General features: G+C 41.5%; 1 protein-coding gene across 2 annotated transcripts in view; it reads right to left on the bottom strand.

Moving 5' to 3' along the window:
- Positions 1-82: 82 nt before the first annotated feature.
- Positions 83-23,464, bottom strand: part of LOC140728523 (protein TANC1-like) — a 134,599-nt gene continuing 111,217 nt past the window's right edge. For both annotated transcript variants that reach the window (XM_073047368.1, XM_073047369.1), the window contains 5 exons: positions 18,108-18,240; positions 13,754-13,845; positions 8,346-8,492; positions 3,295-3,395; positions 83-3,075 (listed from right to left, as the gene is read on the bottom strand). In XM_073047368.1, coding sequence (XP_072903469.1) covers positions 1,770-3,075; positions 3,295-3,395; positions 8,346-8,492; positions 13,754-13,845; positions 18,108-18,240 — 1,779 coding nt within the window. In that variant the 3' untranslated portion in view covers positions 83-1,769. The remainder of the gene's footprint in view (positions 3,076-3,294; positions 3,396-8,345; positions 8,493-13,753; positions 13,846-18,107; positions 18,241-23,464) is intronic.

Genomic DNA, 23,464 nt, shown 5'->3' with positions numbered 1-23,464 from the left:
CTGTCTACTGAAAGAATCACTGGATTTTCTGTGCCTACAAATTTAGTAGAAGGGTATACCAATGTCAGTCATGACCCAAAAATATTAGAATGTGATTTTATTTTTTTTTGCATTAATGTGCTATATGCTTTCCAAGAAAAAGTTAAAACAATATTTTAACCCAGGCTTTCAGTTGGAAACTATACAAACAATACATAGAATTGTATTTTTTTTCCTCTATTTGCAATAGAGTTGTAAATGAAATTGGAAGGTCATTACAAACATTCAGAACTGCTGCTTCTAACCAGAGTTAAGCAGCAGCAATAAAAATTTAGGCACCTCTTAATGAAACAGTTACACAAGTTGTGCGAAAGTCACTAGATAAAAAGTATGCTTTTACAAATTCTCAAGCATGAGCAATCTCAAATAAATAGTACTTAACAAACCATTGTATTTAAAATTTACACTGACTATACTTGATTAAAATGTTTTAATTTGATTAATGTGAAACTGATTACAAATGAATACAGTGGATTCCAGTTAACTGGGACACATCAGGACCTGTACTTATTGGCCCATTATGTGGCTGCCCCAACTAGCTGAAGTTTCTTGGAAATAGTTAAGGTACATAAAAAAAAATACAAGCTATCGTTTAACTAAGTAACAAATTATGTTCTTAAATGAAATACAAAACAAACTAGAACATTACAATACTACTACAGTACAATAAAACTGTATTGGTTGCTAATGGTTATCAGAGAAATTCATACATTGTACTCTGTTCTTTTGATCGACTGTAAATGAACAAAATCAATGAAGACACCTTGTATAGGTAATGGATTGGCTTCATACAATGCCCCTCCAAATTGCATCTTCCAAATCTTCATTTTCATTGTAACATTCAAGATGATTGTCGATGCCTTCAAATTCTTCATAGTGCCTAACTCAATAGTTTCACTCTCAGCCATTTATGACATCTCTAAGCCTGAATGCTTGATACCACAGCAAGCAAAACAGTTTTAAATTTTTGGTGAACTATCAGTGATAAAAATCTCTGCTTTTTGAACACAAGCACAAGCAACTGACACTATTTAAAAACCGTTTGTTCTAAGCAAGGGGTAGTATCTAATAGCCACACAAGTGCATGTGTCTGCTCCAATTAAGTCCCAAATAAACAGAGGGAATCCTGGCAATTTTCTCAATAGTTTTTGTGTTTTTTTTTTAAAAAAGAGTTGTCCCAAATAAGTGGCTGCCCTGATTGACCGATAGCCCAATTAACTGGAGTCCACTGTACTTAATTGTTTTAGGAATACATAACCCTTCCCGAAAGTGAAGGACTTGTATTTGTTCCATTCCAATGTTGGATTTCTTATAAAAATTATAAGTGGTTGAAATAAAAACACTATCAAATTTTAATAACTCCCTTTGTGCTGATTAACAATGCTGATGCATATTGTATATTAATCTAATTCATACTATATAAATACTTATAAATTACAGCAAAAGCACTTTAAGGCATTTTATAATTTGTACGTTCATAAAGTGCAGTTATTTGTTAAATGCCATATTAAAATAGTCAGTGCAACAGCCAGCTGGGTTAAACCTTATATATATAATCAACATGCAATGTTGTTCTGTAACACTCAAATCTTGGTGACAAGCATCATCCTGACAAGTACAGTACCAGGGCAGCAAACTCCACTAGTGAATTATAATTAGAAGGGGAGAAGAAAGGAATTATTTCAGATTACTAACTGTTGACTAGTTTGGGTTATGTGGTCCAATGGTTTTTACACATTAGATTCTATAAAAGATCGCTTTGGCTTAACAGGATTAATATTACTCGAATGAACATCTCTAGCTACATTAGACTGTGGTTTAGAAATATTTTCTTGAAAAGAATGTGCAGCAGTCATGGATGATTTGGATTCTTGAACATTCTTGGTTGTTTGAGAGGGTTTGGAATGCATTCCATTTTGAATATTTTGACTACTAGTAATTGAGGTAGGATTTGCAACTACTGTAGCATCTGCTGACTGATCATGCCAGGTACGAATCTGTTGTAAGCTGGGCTGATGTTGCTGTGATCTGACCGTTTTATCTATTATTCCCATGAAAGGTGTAGTCCTTGGTCTGTAATCTGTCCCACTCAAGTTTTGGTTGGATTTTTCCATCTTGCATTCCAAGCTGTTTCTGATATCAGCATCTGATATTGGCACTGCATCTGGAATGTGTCCTCTATCAGGTACGCTAGTATTTGAGACTACACTGGTTGTTGAACCAGTAACTTTCAAGGATGATTCATGCATTGGTGTAGAAATAACTGTCACAGATCCTTGCTTGTCTTTAACTCCTTGAGTTAAACTTTCTGATAACTCTGAGATTTCCCGGGACTGTATATTTAACACTTCTGCAGACATTTCTGTATTTAGAAAAACCTCAGTTGCTGTGTTTTCACCAAGTTTCTGCTTCACAGACTTAGCAGAAGCCAATCTTTCTCCGTAAGTTCCAGAATTTCCACTACTGATTGCAGACTCCAATTGTACATTTCTGTTGCTAGGCATGGAAATTGGAGGAAACTGAGTTTGGACTGGAGTTTTGCTGCTATGTTGACAACTTGTAGTTCTTCCCCCAGCTTGTAATAAATTCATATGTTGGTTTGTTTTCACAATCTGAGCTTGTTTAGGAGGTTGCATAACTGGTCCTTGTGCGAGTGGCTCTCGAAGATATTTGTGTGTTATTTTATTCTGAGGTGATGAAGGCCTTAACTTCTCAGAAACTACTTCATCTTGAAGACCTTTTTTAAATGGGACTGGACACTGCTGAGACCTCAATGAGGCAGACATTGTTTCATTAGATACTGCAACACCAGAGTCATCAAGTCCAACACCAAATGGTACATTTTCAGGGTGCTGGCCTAACAATTCTTCTTCATTGTCAGATTCATTATTTTGCTGTGGTTGTTGTTTCTGTTGTTGTGCACGTTGCAGTTGCTTATATTCCTCTTCAATCCGCGCCAGAAGCCTCTTTATTTCTCGGTTGTTAGGGCAAAGCTTAGCAGCTTCCTGTAGATCTGCAAGAGCTCCAGCAAATTGTCTGAGAAAATAATATTCATTTTATCACAGAGAAAAGTAACTGTTCAATTAATGGTTTTCAAACTGCTTTCTAAATAGACAAAGAATTGTCTTACTCTGGTTACAAAAATGTCAACCAAAGAGTACAGATTATAGCAATTAGTATAATTTTGGTTGATTTTTATTATCATATTTAAAAGAGTTACAGGTTCTATTAACAAATATGGATGGCACATCTCACCTGCTGCTTCTTTTGGCTCTTCCTCTGGCATAGTAAGCTTCATATGATCTTGGCTTTAATTCCAGTGCTTTAGAAGCAAATTCCTCGGCCATTCCAAAGTCCTATCAAAATGGAGAAGAAAAAAAAAATCAGTATCTCTGTACAAATGCTGATGACAATCATTGTTAATTACCTTGATACTATAAAACCACTTCCATTCAAACCCAGCATCAATGAAGCACTAAGGAAACAAAAGACACTCTGTGATGAGTCCATAAATCCAGTTAGAGATTGTCTGCAGGTGTCTTTAATTCTATTCCGGTTAATCATATTATTACATTAAAAGAATATCCTTAAATGATTGAAAAGAATATATTTCAGAAAGTCAGAATGGTTTTTTTTTAGGAACAAGTATAATTAACATGATTTATAGAGAAGATAAAAATTGAGTATAAATTCAAGTGTTTTACAAATAATGTTTTGTAAAAAAGTAGCAGCAAAAACCAGAATTAACTACATAGAGGCAAGAGTAAGTACAAATGTAGAAGAGCTAGGATAATGAATATTAGCCGTGGATGAGCCAGGAGGTACATCGTCTGCTGAAGGCTAGATCTGTGGCATTCAAGTCTGGCAACCCAGGCCTGTACCAGAAAATCAGGTATGATTTGCGGAGGGATATTTCAAAGGCGGAGGGACAATTTCAAACGAGGTTGAAGGCGATATCAGATGCACAGCAACTCTGGCAGGGACTGCAACACATTACTTCCTACAAAGCAAAACCCAATAGTATGAATGGGAGCGATGCTTCACTACCAGATGAAATCAACACCTTCTATGCACGCTTTGAAGGGGAGAGCACAACTACAGCTATGAAGATCCCTGCTGCACCTGATGACCCTGTGATCTCTGTCTCAGAGGGCAATGTGAAGACTTTAAATAGAGAGTGAACCCTTGCAAGGCAGAAGGTCCCGATGGAGTACCTGGTAAGGCTCTGAAAACCTGTGCCAACCAACTAGCGGGAGTATTCAAGGACATTTTCAACCTCTCACTGCTACGGGCAGAAGTTTCCACTTGCTTTAAAAAGGCAACAATTATACCAGTGCCAAAGAAGAATAACGTGGGCTGCCCTAATGACTATCGCCCGGTAGCACTCACATCGACAGTGATGAAATGCTTTGAGAGGTTGGTTATGACTAGACTGAACTCCCGCCTCAGCAAGGACCTGGACCCATTGCAATTTGCCTATTGCCACAACAGGTCAACAGCAGACGCAATCTCCATGGCTCTTCACATGGCTTTAGACTACCTAGACAACACAAACACCTACGTTAGGATGCTGTTTATCAACTATTGCTCAGCATTTAATACCATCATTCCCACAATCCTGATTGAGAACTTGCAGAACCTGGGCCTCTGTACCTCCTTCTGTAATTGGATCCTCGACTTCCTAACCGGAAGACCGCAATCTGTGCGGATTGGTGATAACATATCCTCTTCGTTGATGATCAACAATTGTGCACCTCAGGGGTGTGCCCTTAGCCAACTGTTCTACTCTCTGTATACACATGACAGTGTAGCTAGGCATAGCTCAAATACCATCTACAAATTTGCTGATGATACAACCATTGTTGGTAGAATCTCAGGCGGTGACGAGAGGATGTACAGGAGTTTACGCGAACTAGTGGAATGGTGTCGCAGCAACAACCTGGCACTCAACATCAGTAAGACGAAAGAGCTGATTGTGGACTTCAGGAAGGGTAAGATGAAGGAACACATACCAATCCTCATAGAGAGATCAGAAGCGGAGAGAGTGAGCAGCTTCAAGTTCCTGGGTGTCGACCTCTGAGGATCTAACCTGGTCCCAACATATTGATGTAGTCTTAAAGAAGGCTAGGAGTTTGAAGCGATTTGGCATGTCAACAAATACACTCAAAAACTTCTTATAGTTGTACTGTGGAGAGCATTCTGACAGGCTGCATCACTGAATGGTATGACGAGCTACTGCACAGGACTGAAAGAAGCTGCATAAGGTTGTAAATCAAGTCAGCTCCATAAGTACCCAGGACATCTTTAGTGAGCTGTGTCTCAGAAAGGCAGTGTCCATTATTAAGGACCTCCAGCACCCAGGGCATGCCCTTTTCTCACTGTTACCATCAGGAAGGAGATACAGAAGCCAGAAGGCACACACTCAGCGATTCAGGAACAGCTTCTTCTCCTCTGCTATCCGATTTCTAAATGGACTCTGAAGCTTTGGACACTACCTCACTTCTTTTAATATACAATATTTCTGTTTTTGCACATTTTAAAATAATTATTCAATATATGTAATTGATTTACTTGTTTATTTATTATGTTTTATTTTATTTTTTATTATTTTTTCCTCTCTCTGCTAGATTATGGATTGCATTGAACTGCTGCTGTTAACAAATTTCACATCACATGCCGGTGATAATAAACCCGATTCTGATTGTTTCAGGAAAGAAGGGAAATTAAATATAAATTCAAGGAAATTAATTCATCATTACCGAACACTACTGGTGTGCAGCTCATTAATGAAAAACTTGTTAAGACTGTATGATTCCCACAGCTGCTAAATGCTCAGTATTTTTTTAAAAGCAACTGACACTTGGTTCTCATCAACACTTCATCAAATGGGAAACAAAAAAAAAGACTGCAGGTGCTGGAATCAGAAACAAAAACAGAAATGCTTCACGCAGGTCTGATAAAGGGTCTTCAACCAGAAACATTAACTGGTCTCTTTTTCCATCGGTGTGCTGGCAGCTATGTCTCGGTAGCATTTTTGTATTCATTTAACATTTCATCCAATATGCCAATACAGGTGACATAGCTAGGAAAATAACACAATGAAAACATCCTATTCCCAACTAATTCCAAAAATTTCAGCATGTTTGTCCTCCCTGAGCAGACTGGAACAAAGGGCGGGAGAGGATTGGGATAAGCAATGCAAATAAGCAAGTTGGTTGGCAGAGTGCCATGATTTTTAAATATATTAACCATATAAAGACACAAAGCAGTATCATAAAAGCAAAAGGAGTGTAATTAGGATTAAGGTATGTTAGTAGTTTATTAGAATAATGGCCTAAATTATATAGTATAGGTGAATAAAGAAGTTATTAACAGTGCAGCAGTATAGAAAAACATATGTGCCAGATTTACGAATCATGTTACCCGAATTCAGACAACAGCAGCATAAATTCATCAAAAAGGACCCCTTGAAAGGGAGATGCTAAAAATCCAATCAAAATGAAGGGCAGTGGATTTTCATGTCGCAATATAATCCAAATGTTCAGTTGTTATCACCATAAAGTACAAACTACTTATCTTGCTTTGCTAAGCCATAAGAGGATTTTTGAAAAGTACCAACAAAATCAAGAGAATACAATTCCAAAAGGAGGAAACTTCAATACACAAACAATATCTACCTGTAAAGACAACCTAATTAATTAGTTTGTACTTCAGCATGTATTGTTTTTGATATCTAACATAAAGATGTCAAAAACAATATTAAATGTTGTAAATAAATCAGTAATAATGCATACAAAACTATGTTTAACTTCATTGTAGGCAACAGCCAAAGAAGTTGATTCATTCCATTCAAATATCTCATTTTTAAAGTTCAAGTTTAATTATCATTCAACCATGCATAAATACCCAATAATACAGCCAAATGAAACAGTGTTCTTCTGAGGCCAAGGTGCAAAACACAATACCAACAATCATACAGAGCACAAGGCACATATAACACATAAGATAGCGGTAACCATACAGTCCAACAAAAATAAAATATATATTGTATATATAGCTCATGTCCTGGACTGACTTGTTCTGTAAATTAATGATGTGTGGTGTTATTGGCAAGAACAAACAGTTCTCAGCAGTCCACAGACAAAAGTATGCATTCAAACCAGCTTGCCTTCCACTGAGCAAACAGTGGAGGGCAGCACCAACGGGAGGGAGCAACCCACCCTGGAAACTGTGCTACACCACCTCTGGCTCCTCCTTTCCTGGAATGCTGCAAGCCCGCAGCTCGAGGCTAAGACCTCACTGCAACTGAGGCCACACAGCTCCCGACTGCCTGTCTTCCCAATATAAGCAATGGAAACGGATTTGCAGTATCTTACATTACCTATGTCCAACAGGGTCTTGTGATCACAAGAAATGTCCAAGACAATCAGTCACTGGTAGACTGCACACCTTCTTCATGCACCAACTCCAAAGCCTTTCTACAGCAGGCAGTAGCACAGTCCGCAGCAAGTCCAGCTCCTGCGCTAACAAGCAGCTTGCTAATTAAATTCTTAATGTTCAGCATTGTCTTGCGATCATAAAAAACTTACAAAAAGACAAAAGCACCTTTGTTTGGCCTCAGAGAGGCTGCTGAGTCTGAACCAGCTATCTACCAGAAGCAACTCATAGCTGAAATATACAACCACCTAGGTGTGAAAGACAGTCAGAGGGCTACAAAAGCAAACGTCTTGAAAGCTAGAAGCATCCAGGCCTATTTTCATCTATTACCAATAAAACAGATCAGGCACAGACAGGGTTCTAATCTGACATACACAATACATCTAATAACTTACTATACACTAAGTAGATGTGTTCTCCCATACAGTGTTATTGTGTAAATTAAAGTGTTATTCTTAAGACAAATAATGCTTTTATCACATCTTTTTAATGATCGAGTGATTGAATATTTGAGAGCTTAGCACTGTCTTAAACCTGTTTTAGCTGTCATGGCTAGAAGCTTCCCCATCCTGGAAAGGAATTTCTGATGAACAGCTAAATACAAATGTGCCAAACTAAGATGCAAAGATCACTATAGGAAAACGGGTACAGTACATGCATAAAATGAGTAGGAAACTAATCTTGGTCAACTATGACAGAGCAGAAACTAGTTATTAACTTAAATTCTCAGCATTCACAACTACAGTCACAACTCCACCATGACAACTTTCAAATGCATCTACCCACCTTTCAAATTTTAAAGATTATAACAAGTAAAAGTTTAAAGGAAATTAATCAGGAATGTAACAAAATCACATAGACTAACTTACATTAGTTTTCCTCCGACATCTTGACAAGTTTAAGTAAAGAGAAATCTTCAGATCTCTGAAAGATTTCACTTCATCCCCAAATCCTTCTCTTGGAAATTTCCTTAGAGCATACTGGTATCTCTGGGCTGCTTCCTTCATCTTTCCTTTCTGCAGAAGTAGAGTGTGACAACATATTATTTTTTCTAATATGATGGTTATCAAGTTCTGACACGATGCCAAATACATAACTAAATGCAGAAGAATGCATAGCCATAATGCATTAGTTTACTTTGCTGAATGAAATCCGATGTATAGAAAATACCACTGATACAATGAACACTGACAAAATATTTGCTACCTTAAGTTCTGGGCTGCTTCAAACTAAAAGCTGAATTGCTGATCTAAACAGCTCAGCAAGTTTATCCCAATCAAAAATAGGAATACCATGAGAGTTACATCTGTAGTCAACAAAGGAGATAAAGGATATTAAATTGAAAGCAGGGTACAGAAAGTAGCAAGCACTAGTAGTAGACCAAAGGACAGTTTTTAGCATCCAGCAGCAGAAGACTAAAAAGCTCAAGTTGGAAAGGGGCAGTTAATGTATATGTAGAGACTCTAGCGAATCAGGCTAAATATAGTAACTTAACAGGAGAATTAAAAGAAAAATATATTAAAAGATCTTGAAAATAGAAGACGTTAAATAAAAAGAAAGCCAAAACTGTATATCTCAGTAAATAGTCAGACCAGGGGTGAAGCTAATTAGGAACCTACAGCATAGTCACCTTCAACTCTACCAAAAGAAGGATGTAGCTATCTCAGTAAACCGAAGAAAATAGTGATGATAGATCAAAAATTGGTAAGTATCAACAAATAAGTATTAAGAATTCTGACTATGCTTTAAGTGAATGAATGAGTCATCTGATCCAGAATCATGATTCTCAGGTTACAAAGTGAAAAATATCAACATTTATTGAACTTGGGCTACTGGTTTTCCTAAATAAAAAATAATACCACCGACAGTTCCTAGAATGTAATGGTTCCATTCGTAAGTACTGTCCACTAACTGATTTCTCCACAGAAACACCCATTTTCCATAGCTACCATATCTGATCGCTCTATGTACACTTGGTATAATGCTTTCATTTAATTGAGTAATTCCCCCTAATGCTACCTATAACTAAAGCAATGAACACACATGCCATTCAGTCATTAATGAACACTGCTAAACTTCATCACTAATATCTTTGAAAATATTTTTTTAAAAAGCATGGGAAAATCTGTGTAAAGCTAGATTCCTGCAAGTCAGTTCATTTGTAATCTTTGGAACCTATATTTTGTTTCAGTATCAACAAACATTTGATACTTGATCATATATTCTAGTCCTCTTAAAACAAATGCTAACATTGCATTTGTCTTCCTTACCACCGACTCAACCTGCAAGTAAATCTTTAGAGAATCTGGTATGAGGACTTCCAGGTTCCTTTGCAGCTCTGATTTCAGAATTTTCTTCTCATTTAGAAAATAGTCTATGCCTTTATTGCTTCTAACAAAGTTCAAGACTGTACACTACCTTACACTGTATTCCATCTGCCTCTTCTTTGCCCATTCTTCTGGTTAAATCCTTCTACAGATTCCCTGCTTCCTTTAACACCACCCGCCCCTCCACCCATTTTTGTATTGTCTGCAAACTTGCCCACAAACCATCAATTCTATCATCCAGAACGTGAAAATTAGTGGACCCAGTATCAACCACTGTAAATCTCCGCTCGTTACCAGCAGGCAAACAGAGAAGGCCCCTTTTATTCCCACTTTTTTCCCCCTCTGCCAGTCAGGCAAGATTCTACCCATGATTGCATCTTTCCTGTATAACATATAACCATATAACAATTACAGCAGAGAAACAGGCCATCTCAGCTCTTCAAGTCTGTGCCGAATGCTTACTCTCAGCTAGTCCCACCTACCTGCACTCAGCCCATAACCCTCCATTCCTTTCCTGTCCATATACCTATCCAATTTTTTTTTTAAATGACAAAATCGGACCTGCCTCTACCACTTCTACTGAAAGCTTGTTTCGCATAGCTACCACTCTCTTGAGTAAAGAAGTTCCCCCTCATGTTACCCTAAACTTTTGCCCCTTAACTCTCAACTCAAGTCCTCTTGTTTGAATCTCCCCTACTCTCAATGGAAAAATACTATCCACGTCAACGCTTATCTATCCCCCTCATAATTTTAAATACCTCTATCAAGTCCCCCCTCAAGCTTCTACGCTCCAAAGAGTAAAGACCTAACTTGTTCAACCTTTCTCTGTAACTTAGGTGTTGAAATCCAGGTAACATTCTAGTAAATCTCCTCTGTACTCTCTATTTTGTTGACATCTTTCCTATAACATGGGCTCCTATCTTGTTTAGTGCTTTATGTGTCAAGACTCGAGCCAATTTCATCATGTGCCTTCAAATACCCCAAAACATCATCCTTAATAATGGATTACCAATCACTAAATAAGGCTAATTGGCCTATAATTTCATGTCTGCTGCTTCCCTACCTGCTTAAAGAGTGGTGTGACATTTGCAATTTCCAGTCCTCTAGAACCTAGTGATTATTGAAAGATCACTATTAAGTCTCCATAATCTTTTCAGCTACCTCTTTTAGAATTTTGGGGTGTAGTCCATCTGGTCCAGGTGACTTACCTATTTTAAGACCATTCAAGCACCTTTTCCTTAGTAATACTGAGATTACACTCATTCTTGCCCCGACACTCTTGAATTTCCATCATGTTGTTGGTGGCTTCACCATGAAGACTGATATAAATACTCAGTCACCATTTCTTTGTTCCCCATGACTACCTCCTCATTGTCACTGGAGGGGTTTTTTGCTGTCTTGAGGCAAATTGGGGGTGGGGGGGGTTTAAATCACCATGGCTTGATAATGTGTTCTCCCAGACCCTGCGGGAGGCTAGAACAGGAATTGCAGGGGCCCTAGCAGAGATATTTAAAACATCCTTAGCCAAGGGTGAGGTGCCGGAGGATTGGAGGATGGCTGACATTGTTCTGTTGTTTAAGAAAAGCTCTGAGAATAAGTTTGCTCTTACGTTATCCCTCCTAGTGTCCCCTTCCAATCTTCTTTTGCCAACTCCTCCCTCATGTTTCGGTAGTTACTTTTACTCAATTGTCAACCTGCTACATCTGATTTTAGCTTTTCCCTGCCATAAGACGACATAGGAGCAGAATTTGGCGATTTGGCCCATTAAGTCTACTCGACTATTCTATCATGGGTCATTTACTATTCCTCCCAACCCCATTCTCCTCCCTGCTACCCTTTTCTGTGCCTTCCAAATTACTCCCAGAAACTCCAGCCAATGCTGTTCTCCTGCCATCCTGCTAGTGCCCCCTTTCAATCAATTTTGGCCAGTAACTCTCTCATGCCACCGTAATTCCATTTACTTCACTGCAATAATACTTATGATTTTAGCTTCTCCGTCTCAAACTGCAGGGTGAATTCTATCATATTTAAGGCAGAGAGAGACAGGTTCTTGATTAGCTAGGGTATCAAGGGGTATGGGGTGAAGGCAGGGGAGTGGGGATGACTGGAAGAATTTTTATCAGCCCATGATTGAATGGCGGAGCAGACTCGATGGGCCAAACAGCCTACTGCTGCTCCTATATCTTATGGTCTTATATTACGATCACTGTCTCCTAAGGGTTCTTTACCTTAAATTCCCTAATCAAATCTGGTTTATTACACAGCACCCAATCCAGAATTGCTAATTTCCTGCTAGGCACAACCACAAGCTGCTCCGAAAATTCATCTCATAGGCATTCTACAAATTCCCTCTTGTGGGATCCAGCACCAACCTGATTTTCCCAATCTACCTGCATATTGAAATCCTCCATGACTATTCCAACACTATCCTTTTTACATGCTTTTTTCTATCTCACATTGTAATTTGTAGCCCACATCTTGGCTACTGCTCAGAGGTCTGTATATAACTCCCATCAGGGTCTTTTTACCCTTAACATGAGAAAATCTGCCGATGTTGGAAATCCAAAGCAACATGCACAAAATGCAGGAGGAACTCAGCAGGCCAGGCAGCATCTACAGAAGAGAGTGAACAGTTGATTTTTCAGGATGATACCCTTCATCAGGACCTGATGATGTTTCAGGCTGAGACACATCGACTGTTCACTCTTTTCCATAGATGCTGCCTGGCCCACTGAGTTCCTCTTTTTAATCCTTGCAATATTTACTGTACCCACAAGGTATCTTCCGACCTGATGTCACCTCTTTCAAAGGATTTGATATAATGTTTTAAACAACAGAGCCACCCCGCCCCCTTTGCCTACGTGCCTGTCCTTTTGATGCAGTGCATGCCCTTGGATAATAAGCTCCCACCTATGATCTTCTTTCATTGCTGTGGCATTACTACTCAACAATGCCACATCTTACCTGACAATCCCAAAAGCGCTACCTTATTCCATTTGTTGTGTCCGTTCAAATATAACCTTAAATCATGTATCCATAATCCATTTCGATTTTGGCCCCATTACACTTTAACTCATTCCAATGACTGCAATATTGCCCTACCATCTACCTGTCCTTCCTCATAGTCTCACTACATACTGCAACTAGTTGTATACCAACTACTCCATCCTCAGCCCTATTACTTTGATTCCCATCCCCCTGCCAAATTAACTTAAACTCTTCCCAACAGCTCTAGCAAACCTGCTCACAAGGATATTGGTCCCCCTTGGGTTCAGGTGCAATCTGTCCTCTTTGTACAGGTCAAACCTTCCTAAGAGGAGATCCCAATGCTCCAGATATCTGAAACCCTGTCCACTGCACCAATGCTTCAGCTTCACATTCATCTGCCAAATCTTTTATTCTGAACCTCACTGGCGTGTGGCAAAGGCAATAATCCAGGGATTAGTATTCTGAAGGCCCTGCTTTTCTGCTTTCTACCTCCCTTTATTCTCTCTTCAGGACTTCCTCCCTTTTTCTAGCCATGGCATTTAATATCAATATGTACCATGACTTCCGGCTGCTCACTTTCCCTTTTTGGAATGCAGTGGACCCAATCTGAGACATTCCTGACCCTGGCAGCTGGGAGTTAACAAATCTCTTTCACGTCCATAGAATCTACTGTCTGCTCCTCTAGTTATGGAATTGCCTATCACTATTGCACTCCTCTTCTCTCACTGATGTTACTTGAGTCATAAAGCCATACAGACATGGATCCGTTAGTCCATCATGTCCACGCTGAACTTTTCTCCCCCCATCAACGTTAATCCTTTTTGCCTGCATTACTTTCATATCCTTGCCTACTTAGATGTCTCTTTAAGGTAGTGAATGTAGCTGAATTCAGTACATCCTCTGAAACACTATGGTGTGGACATGGTTCCAAATCAAAGTGGAAATTCAAAAAGATAACATACCTTATAAAGTAGGTTTCCCTCTTCCATTAGTTTTTGTAATAAAATTATCAGAATGTCTGGTTTGGACGTAGCCATTGCCCAAGCTGCATTACCTGCATGAATAATAACATGGCTATATTATACTAAAAGGTAAACTCATACCATTACTTGGGAAAAATGTTCTATTACTTAAAACAGAGTAGCGCAACTTCTTTTTAAAACACATTTACATGAATGACAATAAGAACTTCTGTAGCATTTGTAATGTATTAATAAAAGCAGTAAAGAGGGGATTAAAAATGGGGACGAGTGCAAATCAGCAGCAAAAGTAAAGACAATTTCAAGTTCTGCTTAAGGACTAGAAGCAAAGCATCAGTGTACCAGAGAGAGTGTTGAAGGAGTGGTTCTCGAGGACTAAAATAAAGTTGTTTACAAATCTTGGTCCCATACAAGTACCATAGCTTCACATGATCTGGATAACATGGGTGAAGTTGAAGAAACTGTTGACTGTATGTGTGGGTTCTGCATCTCACCATCCATGTCTCAGGGAACAGGCTAGCAACAAACATCCATAACAAGAACTTGGGAGTCCTAGTGCAGCATTCCGCAAAGTTTAACTTGTAGGTAGAGTGAGTAGTAAGTGTAATGCCCTGGTAAATGTTTCACTGCTAACAGTGTTTGGGTTGTTGTTAAAAAGTAAGGGGTGCTTAGGAATGTGGGCCGTCTAATCAGGAGCAGGTCCTTTGTGCCTGACACCAGTGGAAATCTTGATCTTTGTTTGGAGGGAGACAAAGAGAGAAGACACTGGAGAGAACTGGTCGTAGGATTCGATCTGCAGGGGACTGTGATTCAATGGAGCCAAGGCACGAGAGTCTACTAGGGATAGGTGAATATGACTGTTGGAAGATTTGAGCTCCAACCTGTGTACATTTGACTGTTTAATTATAATGGGCCCTTTTTGTTTTTTTCTTTTCTCTACTCACTCTTTAGTTAAGTTAAATTTCATAAATATACTCCTTTTAATTGTATGCCGTGTGCAGTCTGTTATTTCCTGCAATGAGCTGTAACAGGACAGCAAATCACACAGCACTCACACAAACCAGGGCTTGGGTGGCTGAGACGTCCCAATCTCACGGATTTGATGGGACCAGAGTGTGTATACCCAAGATGTACGAGGCTGGACAAAGGTAGGTTTCTCAGCGCTAAATTGGGAGACTGCCAGTGAGGGCTAACAAGCCATTTACTAAGATGCCCGGGAAGAAAGGGGAATTCATAAGGCAAATACAATATTAGCATTCATTTCAAGAGAACCAGAATATAAAATGAAATGCTGAACCTTTATAAAGCATTGACCATAACACATTTGGAGATTTGTGAGTGATTTTGGTCCCCTTATCCAATAAAGAATGTCCTGGCATTGGAGAGGGTCCAGAGAAGGTTTACAAGAATATTCCTAGGGATGAAAGGGTTAATATATGAGGCACATTTGATGACTCTGTATTCAATGGAGTTTAAAAGAATGAGGTGGGATCACATTGAAACCTACCGAATATTGAAAGACCTAGACGGAGTGCATGTTTCCAATAGTGGGAGAGAGTATAGAACCAAAGAGCAGAGACTTTAGTAAAGAAATGAGGGTGAAATTCTTTAGCCTGAGGGTGGTGAATCGGAGGAATTCACTGCCTCATATGGCTGTGGAAGCCAAGTCATAGAGCACTACAGCACCTGGTTCTCTGCTTCAGTCCATTTAGTCCAAGTCAAACCGTTGATCTGCCTGGCACCTGGATCATTGCCCTCCACACCCTTCCTATCCATGTACTTAGCCAAACTTCTCTTAAATGCAATCAATCCCGCATTCACTACTTCTGCATGAATACTGGCTCCCCTTCAAACCCTTCTCTTCTGCTTATAGACAATTTATGCAGAAGTCGACCATTTGGCCCTTCGAGCCTGCACCGCCATTTTGAGATCATGGCTGATCATCTACTATCAATACCCGGTTCCTGCCTTGTCCCCATATCCCTTGATTCCCCTAGCCATAAGATACCTATCTAGCTCCTTCTTGAAAGCATCCAGAGAATTGGCCTCCACTGCCTTCCGAGGCAGTGCATTCCAGACCCCCACAACTCTCTGGGAGAAGAAGTTTTTCCTTAACTCTGTCCTAAATGACCTACCTCTTATTCTCAAACCATGCCCTTTGGTACTGGACTCTCCCAGCATCTGGAACATATTTCCTGCCTCTATCTTGTCCAATCCCTTAATAATCTTATATGTTTCAATCAGATCCCCTCTCAATCTCCTTAATTCCAGCGTGTACAAGCCCAGTCTCTCTAACCTCTCTGCGTAAGACAGTCCTGACATCCCAGGAATTAACCGTGAATCTACGCTGCACTTCCTCTACAGCCAGGATGTCCTTCCTTAACCCTGGAAACCAAAAATGTACACAATACTCCAGGTGTGGTCTCACCAGGGCTCTGTACAAATGCAAGAGGATTTCCTTGCTCTTGTACTCAATTCCCTTTGTAATAAAGGCCAACATTCCATTAGCCTTCTTCACTGCCTGCTGCACTTGCTCATTCACCTTCAGTGACTGATGAACAAGGACTCCTAGATCTCTTTGTATTTCTCCCTTACCTAACTCTACACCGTTCAGATAATAATCTGCCTTCCTGTTCTTACTCCCAAAGTGGATAACCTTATACTTATTCACATTAAACGCCATCTGCCAAGTATCTGCCCACTCACCCAGCCTATCCAAGTCACCCTGAATTCTCCTAACATCCTCATCACATGTCACACTGTCACCCAGCGTAGTATCATCAGCAAATTTGCTGATGTTATTCTCAATGCCTTCATCTAAATCGTTGACGTAAATCGTAAACAGCTGTGGTCCCAATACCGAGCCCTGTGGCACTCCACTAGTCACCACCTGCCATTCCGAGAAACACCCATTCACCACTACCCTTTGCTTTCTATCTGCCAACCAGTTTTCTATCCATGTCAATGCCTTCCCCCCAATGCCATGAGCTTTGATTTTACCCACCAATCTCCTATGTGGGACCTTATCAAATGCCTTCTGAAAATCGAGGTACACTACATCCACTGGATCTCCCCCGTCTAACTTCCTGGTTACAGCCTCGAAAAACTCCAACAGATTAATCAAGCATGATTTACCCTTGGTAAATCCATGCTGGCTCGGCCCAATCCTATCACTGCTATCTAGATATGCCACTATTTCATCTTTAATAATTTTATCTATCGCCTCCCTCTTGTGCCCCTCCCCCTCCCTTTCTACAATGGTCTACTGTCCTCTCCAATCAAATTCCTTCTTCTGGCCTTTACTTCTTCCATCTATCACCTCCCAAGCCCACAAACTTGGTGACCAAGTACAAAGGCACGAGTAGTACAACTTCCTGACTTGGAAATATATTGCAGGTTCTTCATTGTCACTGCTTCTAAATCTTGGAGCTCCCTCCAGAACAGCTCTGAAAAGGATAGCTCACCATTACTTGCTCAAGGCAACCAGACAGACAATGTTCACCTCACCAGCAATACAAATCCAAAAATAATCAGCACATATTATACAACTGATCATAAATTGTGATTTTTTTTTAAAAAATAGGGACAATTTCAAATTAGCAATATAATCAATTTACACAACCATGTTTCCTTAAATTTGCTATAGCAAGGGGTGGTAATGGGGATAATCTCCCACTAGCTATTAAATGCTTGCGATGGCACTTGTCTCAAATAACCTCTGACTACTAAGTCCAGCTCCTGGCCTTCAGATCGCTGCTATGCCCAGCGGAACCATTTCTATTGACAGAAGAGGCAAAAACGATGCCCTAAAACCAGTCGCTGGGCAGATGGGGCTCATGTTTGGCAGCTCATCCAGGAGAAGGAAAACTGTTATCTCAAACCTCTGCGGCCTTGTGGCTAAACCCACTCATGGGCAAACACTCAGGAGAAAACACCAAGGGAAAGATCTGGAGCTGGAGTCCATAAGGAGCTCAGTGCTGACTGGCAACTCCTGCGACACCACTGATGCCAAACTGTATCGGTCTCTGCCGTTCCTTTGGATTCATCAGCTGCGTGGAGAGGGGGAGCCTGCTACATGGGCAACAGCTTGCTTTGCTCTGCGCTGGCTTGTGTATCACGTAGACAGCTGGGACACAACATCCATGGTCAACCCTGACCAATGGAGGGCCTCAAGACAACTGTATTCTTTACAACTCAGTACAAAAATTTACAGAGAAATACAGGACAATACTGCTTCTTTAAAATGAACTCAACCAATAAATAATCCACAAATAACAAATCAGAAATATTACTGTTGATTACAGAGGCTCTGCATCCTGTCAGTTTAAATCCATACCTAGTTTTGCACCTTTCCTAAGTAGCATCACTACAACTGGAGTGTTGCAGCATCCAATTGCTCTGTCTAATGGACGCATTCCACTGTGGTCAACGTGTTCAATCATGGCACCTCTTTCCACCAGATACTGAACCTGTAAATAAAATAGCAAGCTTTATAATAGCACAAAGGACAAAATGTCTTTCATTGTGTTGGACAGGTGTCTAAATTATCATTTTTCTTGTAGCTTAACTTTCTTTATGCTTGCTTAAATGTTTGTACAACCGTCTGTCTGGAAATGTTCAAGAAATTTTCAGTAATTTGCAGTCTAGCTGGTTCTACATTTCTGTAGTTTCTTTGCCTGTAGGCCTGGAATGTCAAAGAGCCACAGAAAGCTACAGCACAGAAACAGACCATTCAGACCCTCCAGTCCATGCCAAACCATCTGAACTGCCTAGTCCCATTCACCTACACCTAGACCATATTCCTCCATACTCCTCCCATCCATGTACTTATCCAAACTTCTCTTAAGCTTTGAAATCATAATCACATCCACCACTTGCACTGGAAGCTCATTCCACACTCTGAGTGAAGAAGTTTCCCTTCATGGTCCCTTAAACATTTCACTTTTCATCCTCAATCCTTAACCCATGACCTCTAGCTGTAGTCTCACCTACATGACAACATAAATAAATCAAAGCTGTCCTGGTTGTCTCAGGCTGTTCTTATCAGAGAATTTCCTCATCTATCCAGCTTGAACTAGCTTCAGTATAAAGATCGACAACGAGGCAAGTTTGCTGTTCTTTGTGTTTCTCCTTACTTACAGTAGAGCAAGTGTTATAGTAATCTACTGTCATGCTTTACTAGTTTGTTATGAACATTAATAAAATGGACGTAATAAGATTTGCACCTCATTCTTGACTTCTTAAAAACCTTCAGGATAATATTATCTCTGGATCCAACAAGTGTCTTAGCAAATTGATTTTACTGTTTTCTTTATTGAGTTGTAAATTAACTTAAAGATTGGAAGGAAGCAGAAAGCTGCTTGAGCTAGGGAAATCCTGAAAACCAGAACCTCCAATCTCACTAAGTATAATAGCAAATAGGAGATCAGCACTTCTTCCCCTCAAACTGCCCACCATGACTAAACATATTACCAGTCAGCTTGACTGACTGTTGGAATTCCCAAACAGAAAGGATTGAGTTGAACTTTTGGGCAGGACAGTGTAGCCTACTGGTCAGCAACCTTTTTAAGCCCAAGATCCCCTACCTCAGCCTTAGTGAAAGGCAAGATCGACGTACTAAATCGATTAGTCGCATGCATGCGCACCAGGCAGAAAAGACCAGAAGAAAAACCCCACAACCCATAATGTATGTACACCAGGGGTCGCCACCCTTATTTGTACCGCCGACTGGTTTAATATTGACAATACTCTTGTGGACCAGCCGACGGTGGGTGGGTGGGGTGTTAAATATGACTGGAATACAGCAATACTTGAAGCAGGCTTCTTATGTCCAGTCTATTCCGCAATTTACTTTACGTGGCTCTCAGCACTTAGCTTCTGTCCCGCTTGCTCACAATTTTTTCCGCTCAAAAAACTCAACGGGTTTGTCTTTAAGTGCAGGGTGCTTGGGCTCAAGGTACCGAAGCAGTTTTGAGGGCTTCATTGCCTCATTAGACAGCCTCTGGGCCCGAACTCCAGCCTGCCGCCCACCCGCCACCTTGGCCAGGTGCGGCCAGTCATGGGTGGGGTGAGAGGACAAGGTCAGGGTCAGAGGTCCCGTGCCAGGGCCGCGGCGGTCGCAGTCCGGAGGGAGCGACATAGCGAGCGAGGAATGCAACAGGGCGCGTGCCCGCCCCCCCCTTGTAGGTAGGTAGGATCTATCGGCCAACAAAAGTTTGGCTGGAGGGATGACTTTCAGTAGATCGCAGCGAGGTAGCTGCTCTGCTACTTACGAAACCCTGAGCCCGAATTAGGTCGTCTGCAAATATTTTAGCACCGGGTTCCTCACAAACATTCGGTGTGGTAAACAGGTTTAGAGGCGGCGTCCATCTGTCTGTGCTCCAGGCCAGCAGCAACGGCACTTCCCGCCGGTCGCAAGAGGCGGCCGGTTACCCAAGGTCAACCAGTGATCCCTGGTGCGAGGGTATCACTTCATTCAGGCGATTGATGACCTCGCATGCGTTCAACAGTGGGCGTGACAGGGAATGAGGAAAGGTGCAGCTGACTCATATCGTTTTCTCGCGGCCCGGTGGTTGGGGACCAATGAAGTACACTGTGTAGTGTAGTGGTCGCCAATCTGTCGATCTTTGAGACTTTCCCAGTAGATCCCCAAAAAAAAAGAAAAATAAATACACAAATACTGTTCAGAGATTGTTTCCGGGTTGCGGAGTTTTAGTTCCGTTCTTTCTGCCCAGCGTGCATGTGTGTAGCTCCCCCACCACGCGAGTAAACGATATGATTTGGTAATATGAGTCAGCTGCACCTTTCCTCACTCTGTCATGCCTGCTGTTGAACTTGAAAGCGTGAGGTCATCAGTTGCCTAAACACAGTGACACCCTCGTGCCAGGGATCACTGGTTGACCTCGGGTAACCAGCCGCCTCACACGGACGGCGGGAAGTGCCATTGGTACAGCCCTGGAGCGCGGACAGATGGACACCGCCTCTAAACCTGTTTACCACACCAAATGTTCGTGGGGAACCCAGTGCTAAAATATTTGCAGACAACCTAATTTGGGCTCGGTTTTGTAAGTAGCAGAGCAGCTACCTTGCTGCAATCTACTGAAAGTCATCCCTCGAGACAAACTTTTGTCGACCGATAGATCCTACCTACTTACAAGGAGGGCAGGCAGGCACGCGCCCTGTCGCACTCCTCGCTCGGTCGGTCGCATTCTCTGGACTGCGACCGCCACGGCCCCAGCTCGGGGACCTCCAACCCTGACCTTGTCCTCTCACCCCACCCACAACCAGCTGCACCTGGCCAAGGCGTCTGGCGGGCGGGCGGGAGGCTGGAGTTCGGGCCCAGAGGCTGTCTAATGAGGCAATGAAGCCCTCAAAACAGCTTCGGTACCATGAGTCCAAGAACCCTGCACTTAAAGACAAACCCACTGAGATTTTTGAGTGGAAAAAAATGTGAGCAAGCGGGACAGAAGCCAAGTGCTGAGAGCCACATAAACTAAATTGTGGAATAGACTGGGCAGAAGGAACCTGCTTTGAGTATCGCTGTATTCCGGTCGTGTTTAACACCCACCCCCCCCCCCCCCCCCCCACTCCCGTTGGCCGGTCCACAACAATATTGTCAATATTAAACCAGTCCGCGGTGCAAAAAAGGGTGGTGACCCCTGGTGTTCATACATTATTTCTACTTCTGGGTTGCGAGGTTTTACTTCCAGTCTTTTCTGCCCAGTGCGCATGCACATGACTAATCGATTTAGTAGGTCGATCTTGCCTTTCACTAAGGCCGAGGTGGGAATCTTGAGCTTAAAAAGGTTGGTGACCACTAGTGTAGTGCGTGGCAGGGGAGCACATATGCACTGGGCGGAAAGAACGGAACAAAAACCCCGCAACCCAGAAACAATCTCTCAACAGTATTTGTGTATTTATTTTTCTTTTTTTTGGGGATCTACTGGGAAAGTCTCAAAGATCGACCAGTCGATTTTGATCGACGGGTTGGCGACCACTAGTGTAGCCTATGTATTAAAGTAATGGGAAAAAATGCAGTAGTGATGGGGGTTTTATAGTTAGAGGTACAGACAGGAGATTCAGTGGATGTGGAAGAGGCACATGGATGGGGTACTGCACGTTGCCTCATGGGTGGCAGGGTCAGGGAAGTTTCAATTAGGGTCCACAACATTCTAAAGTTGGAGGGTGAGCAGCCAGAAATTGTGGTACATATTGGTACCAATGATATAGATGACTAGAGAGAATGTCCTTGGGAAACTGAAAGGTCTGAAGGTAGGTAAGTCAACTGAACCAGATGGTGTACACCCCAAGGTGGCTGAAGAGATTGTGGATGCAATAGTAATGATCTTTCAAGAATCACTTCGATTCCGGAATGGTTCTGGAAGACTGCGAAATTGCAAATGTCACTCCACTCTTCAAGAAGGGAGAGAAGCTGAAGAAAAATGGTTGGCACAGCCAAGAAGGGCCAAAAGGCCTGTTTCTGTGCTGGAATGTTCTGTGGTTCTATGGTAAAGGAAACTATAGGCCAGTTAGTCTGACCTCAGTGGTTGGGAAAATGTTGGATTATTAAGAATGAGGTCTCAGGGTAATTGGAGGCACATGATAAAATATGTCATAGTCAGCATGGTTTCCTCAAGGGAAATCTTGCCTGACAAATCTGTTGGAATTCTTTGAAGAAATAACAAGCAGGATTGACAAAGGAGAATTGGTTGATGTTGTCTTCTTGGAGTTTCAGAAGACCTTTGACAAGGTGCCACACGTGAGGCTACTTAACAAGCTATGATTTAGAAGATTGAGGGGGGATCTTATTGAAACGTATAAAATTCTAAAGGGATTGGACAGGCTAGATGCAGGAAGATTGTTTCCGATGTTGGGGAAGTCCAGAACGAGGAGTCACAGTTTAAGGATAAAGGGGAAGCCTTTTAGGACCGAGATGAGGAAAAACTTCTTCACACAGAGAGTGGTGAATCTGTAGAATTCTCTGCCACAGGAAACAGTTGAGGCCGGTTCATTGGCTATATTTAAGAGGAAGTTAGATATGGCCCTTGTGGCTAAAAGGATCAGGGGAAATGGAGAGAAAGCAGGTACAGGGTTCTGAGTTGGATGATCAGCCATGATCATACTGAATGGCGGTGCAGGCTCGAAGGGCCGAATGGCCTACTCCTGCACCTATTTTCTATGAGCCCATGGTACTACAGGAAAGTTTCTAGCATGGATAAGACAGTGGCTGATTGGCAGGAGGCAAATAGTGGGAATAAAGGGAGCCTTTTCTGGTTGGCTGCCAGTGACTAGTGTTGTTCCACAGGGATGTGTGGCGGAGGGCAGGTAGTTTTGAGGAAGTAGAGAGGCTACAGAAGGACTTATACAGATTAGGAAATGGGCAAAGAAATGGTGGGTGGAATACAGTGTCAGGAAATGTATGGTCATGCACTTTGGTGGATGAAATGAAACAGTTGACTATTTTCGAAATAGAGAGAAAATACAAAAAACTGAGGCACAAAAGGGACCTGGGACTAAAACTGCTTCAGTACTCCAAGTGCAGTCTAAATAATGCTTTATAAAGCCTCAGCAGCGCATCTTGCTCTTGTATTCTAGTCTTCTCATAACCTTCCTCCTTCCCTTTCTCCCATGGTCCACTGTCCTCTCCTGTCAGATTCCTCTTTCTTCAGCCCTTTACTTATTCCACCTACCACC

The sequence above is a fragment of the Hemitrygon akajei genome, chromosome 5 (genome assembly GCF_048418815.1).
Source record: "Hemitrygon akajei chromosome 5, sHemAka1.3, whole genome shotgun sequence".
Classification (NCBI taxonomy): domain Eukaryota; kingdom Metazoa; phylum Chordata; class Chondrichthyes; order Myliobatiformes; family Dasyatidae; genus Hemitrygon; species Hemitrygon akajei.
The sequence above is the reverse complement of the archived record's forward strand: the minus strand, read 5'-3'. Positions and strand labels throughout refer to the sequence as shown.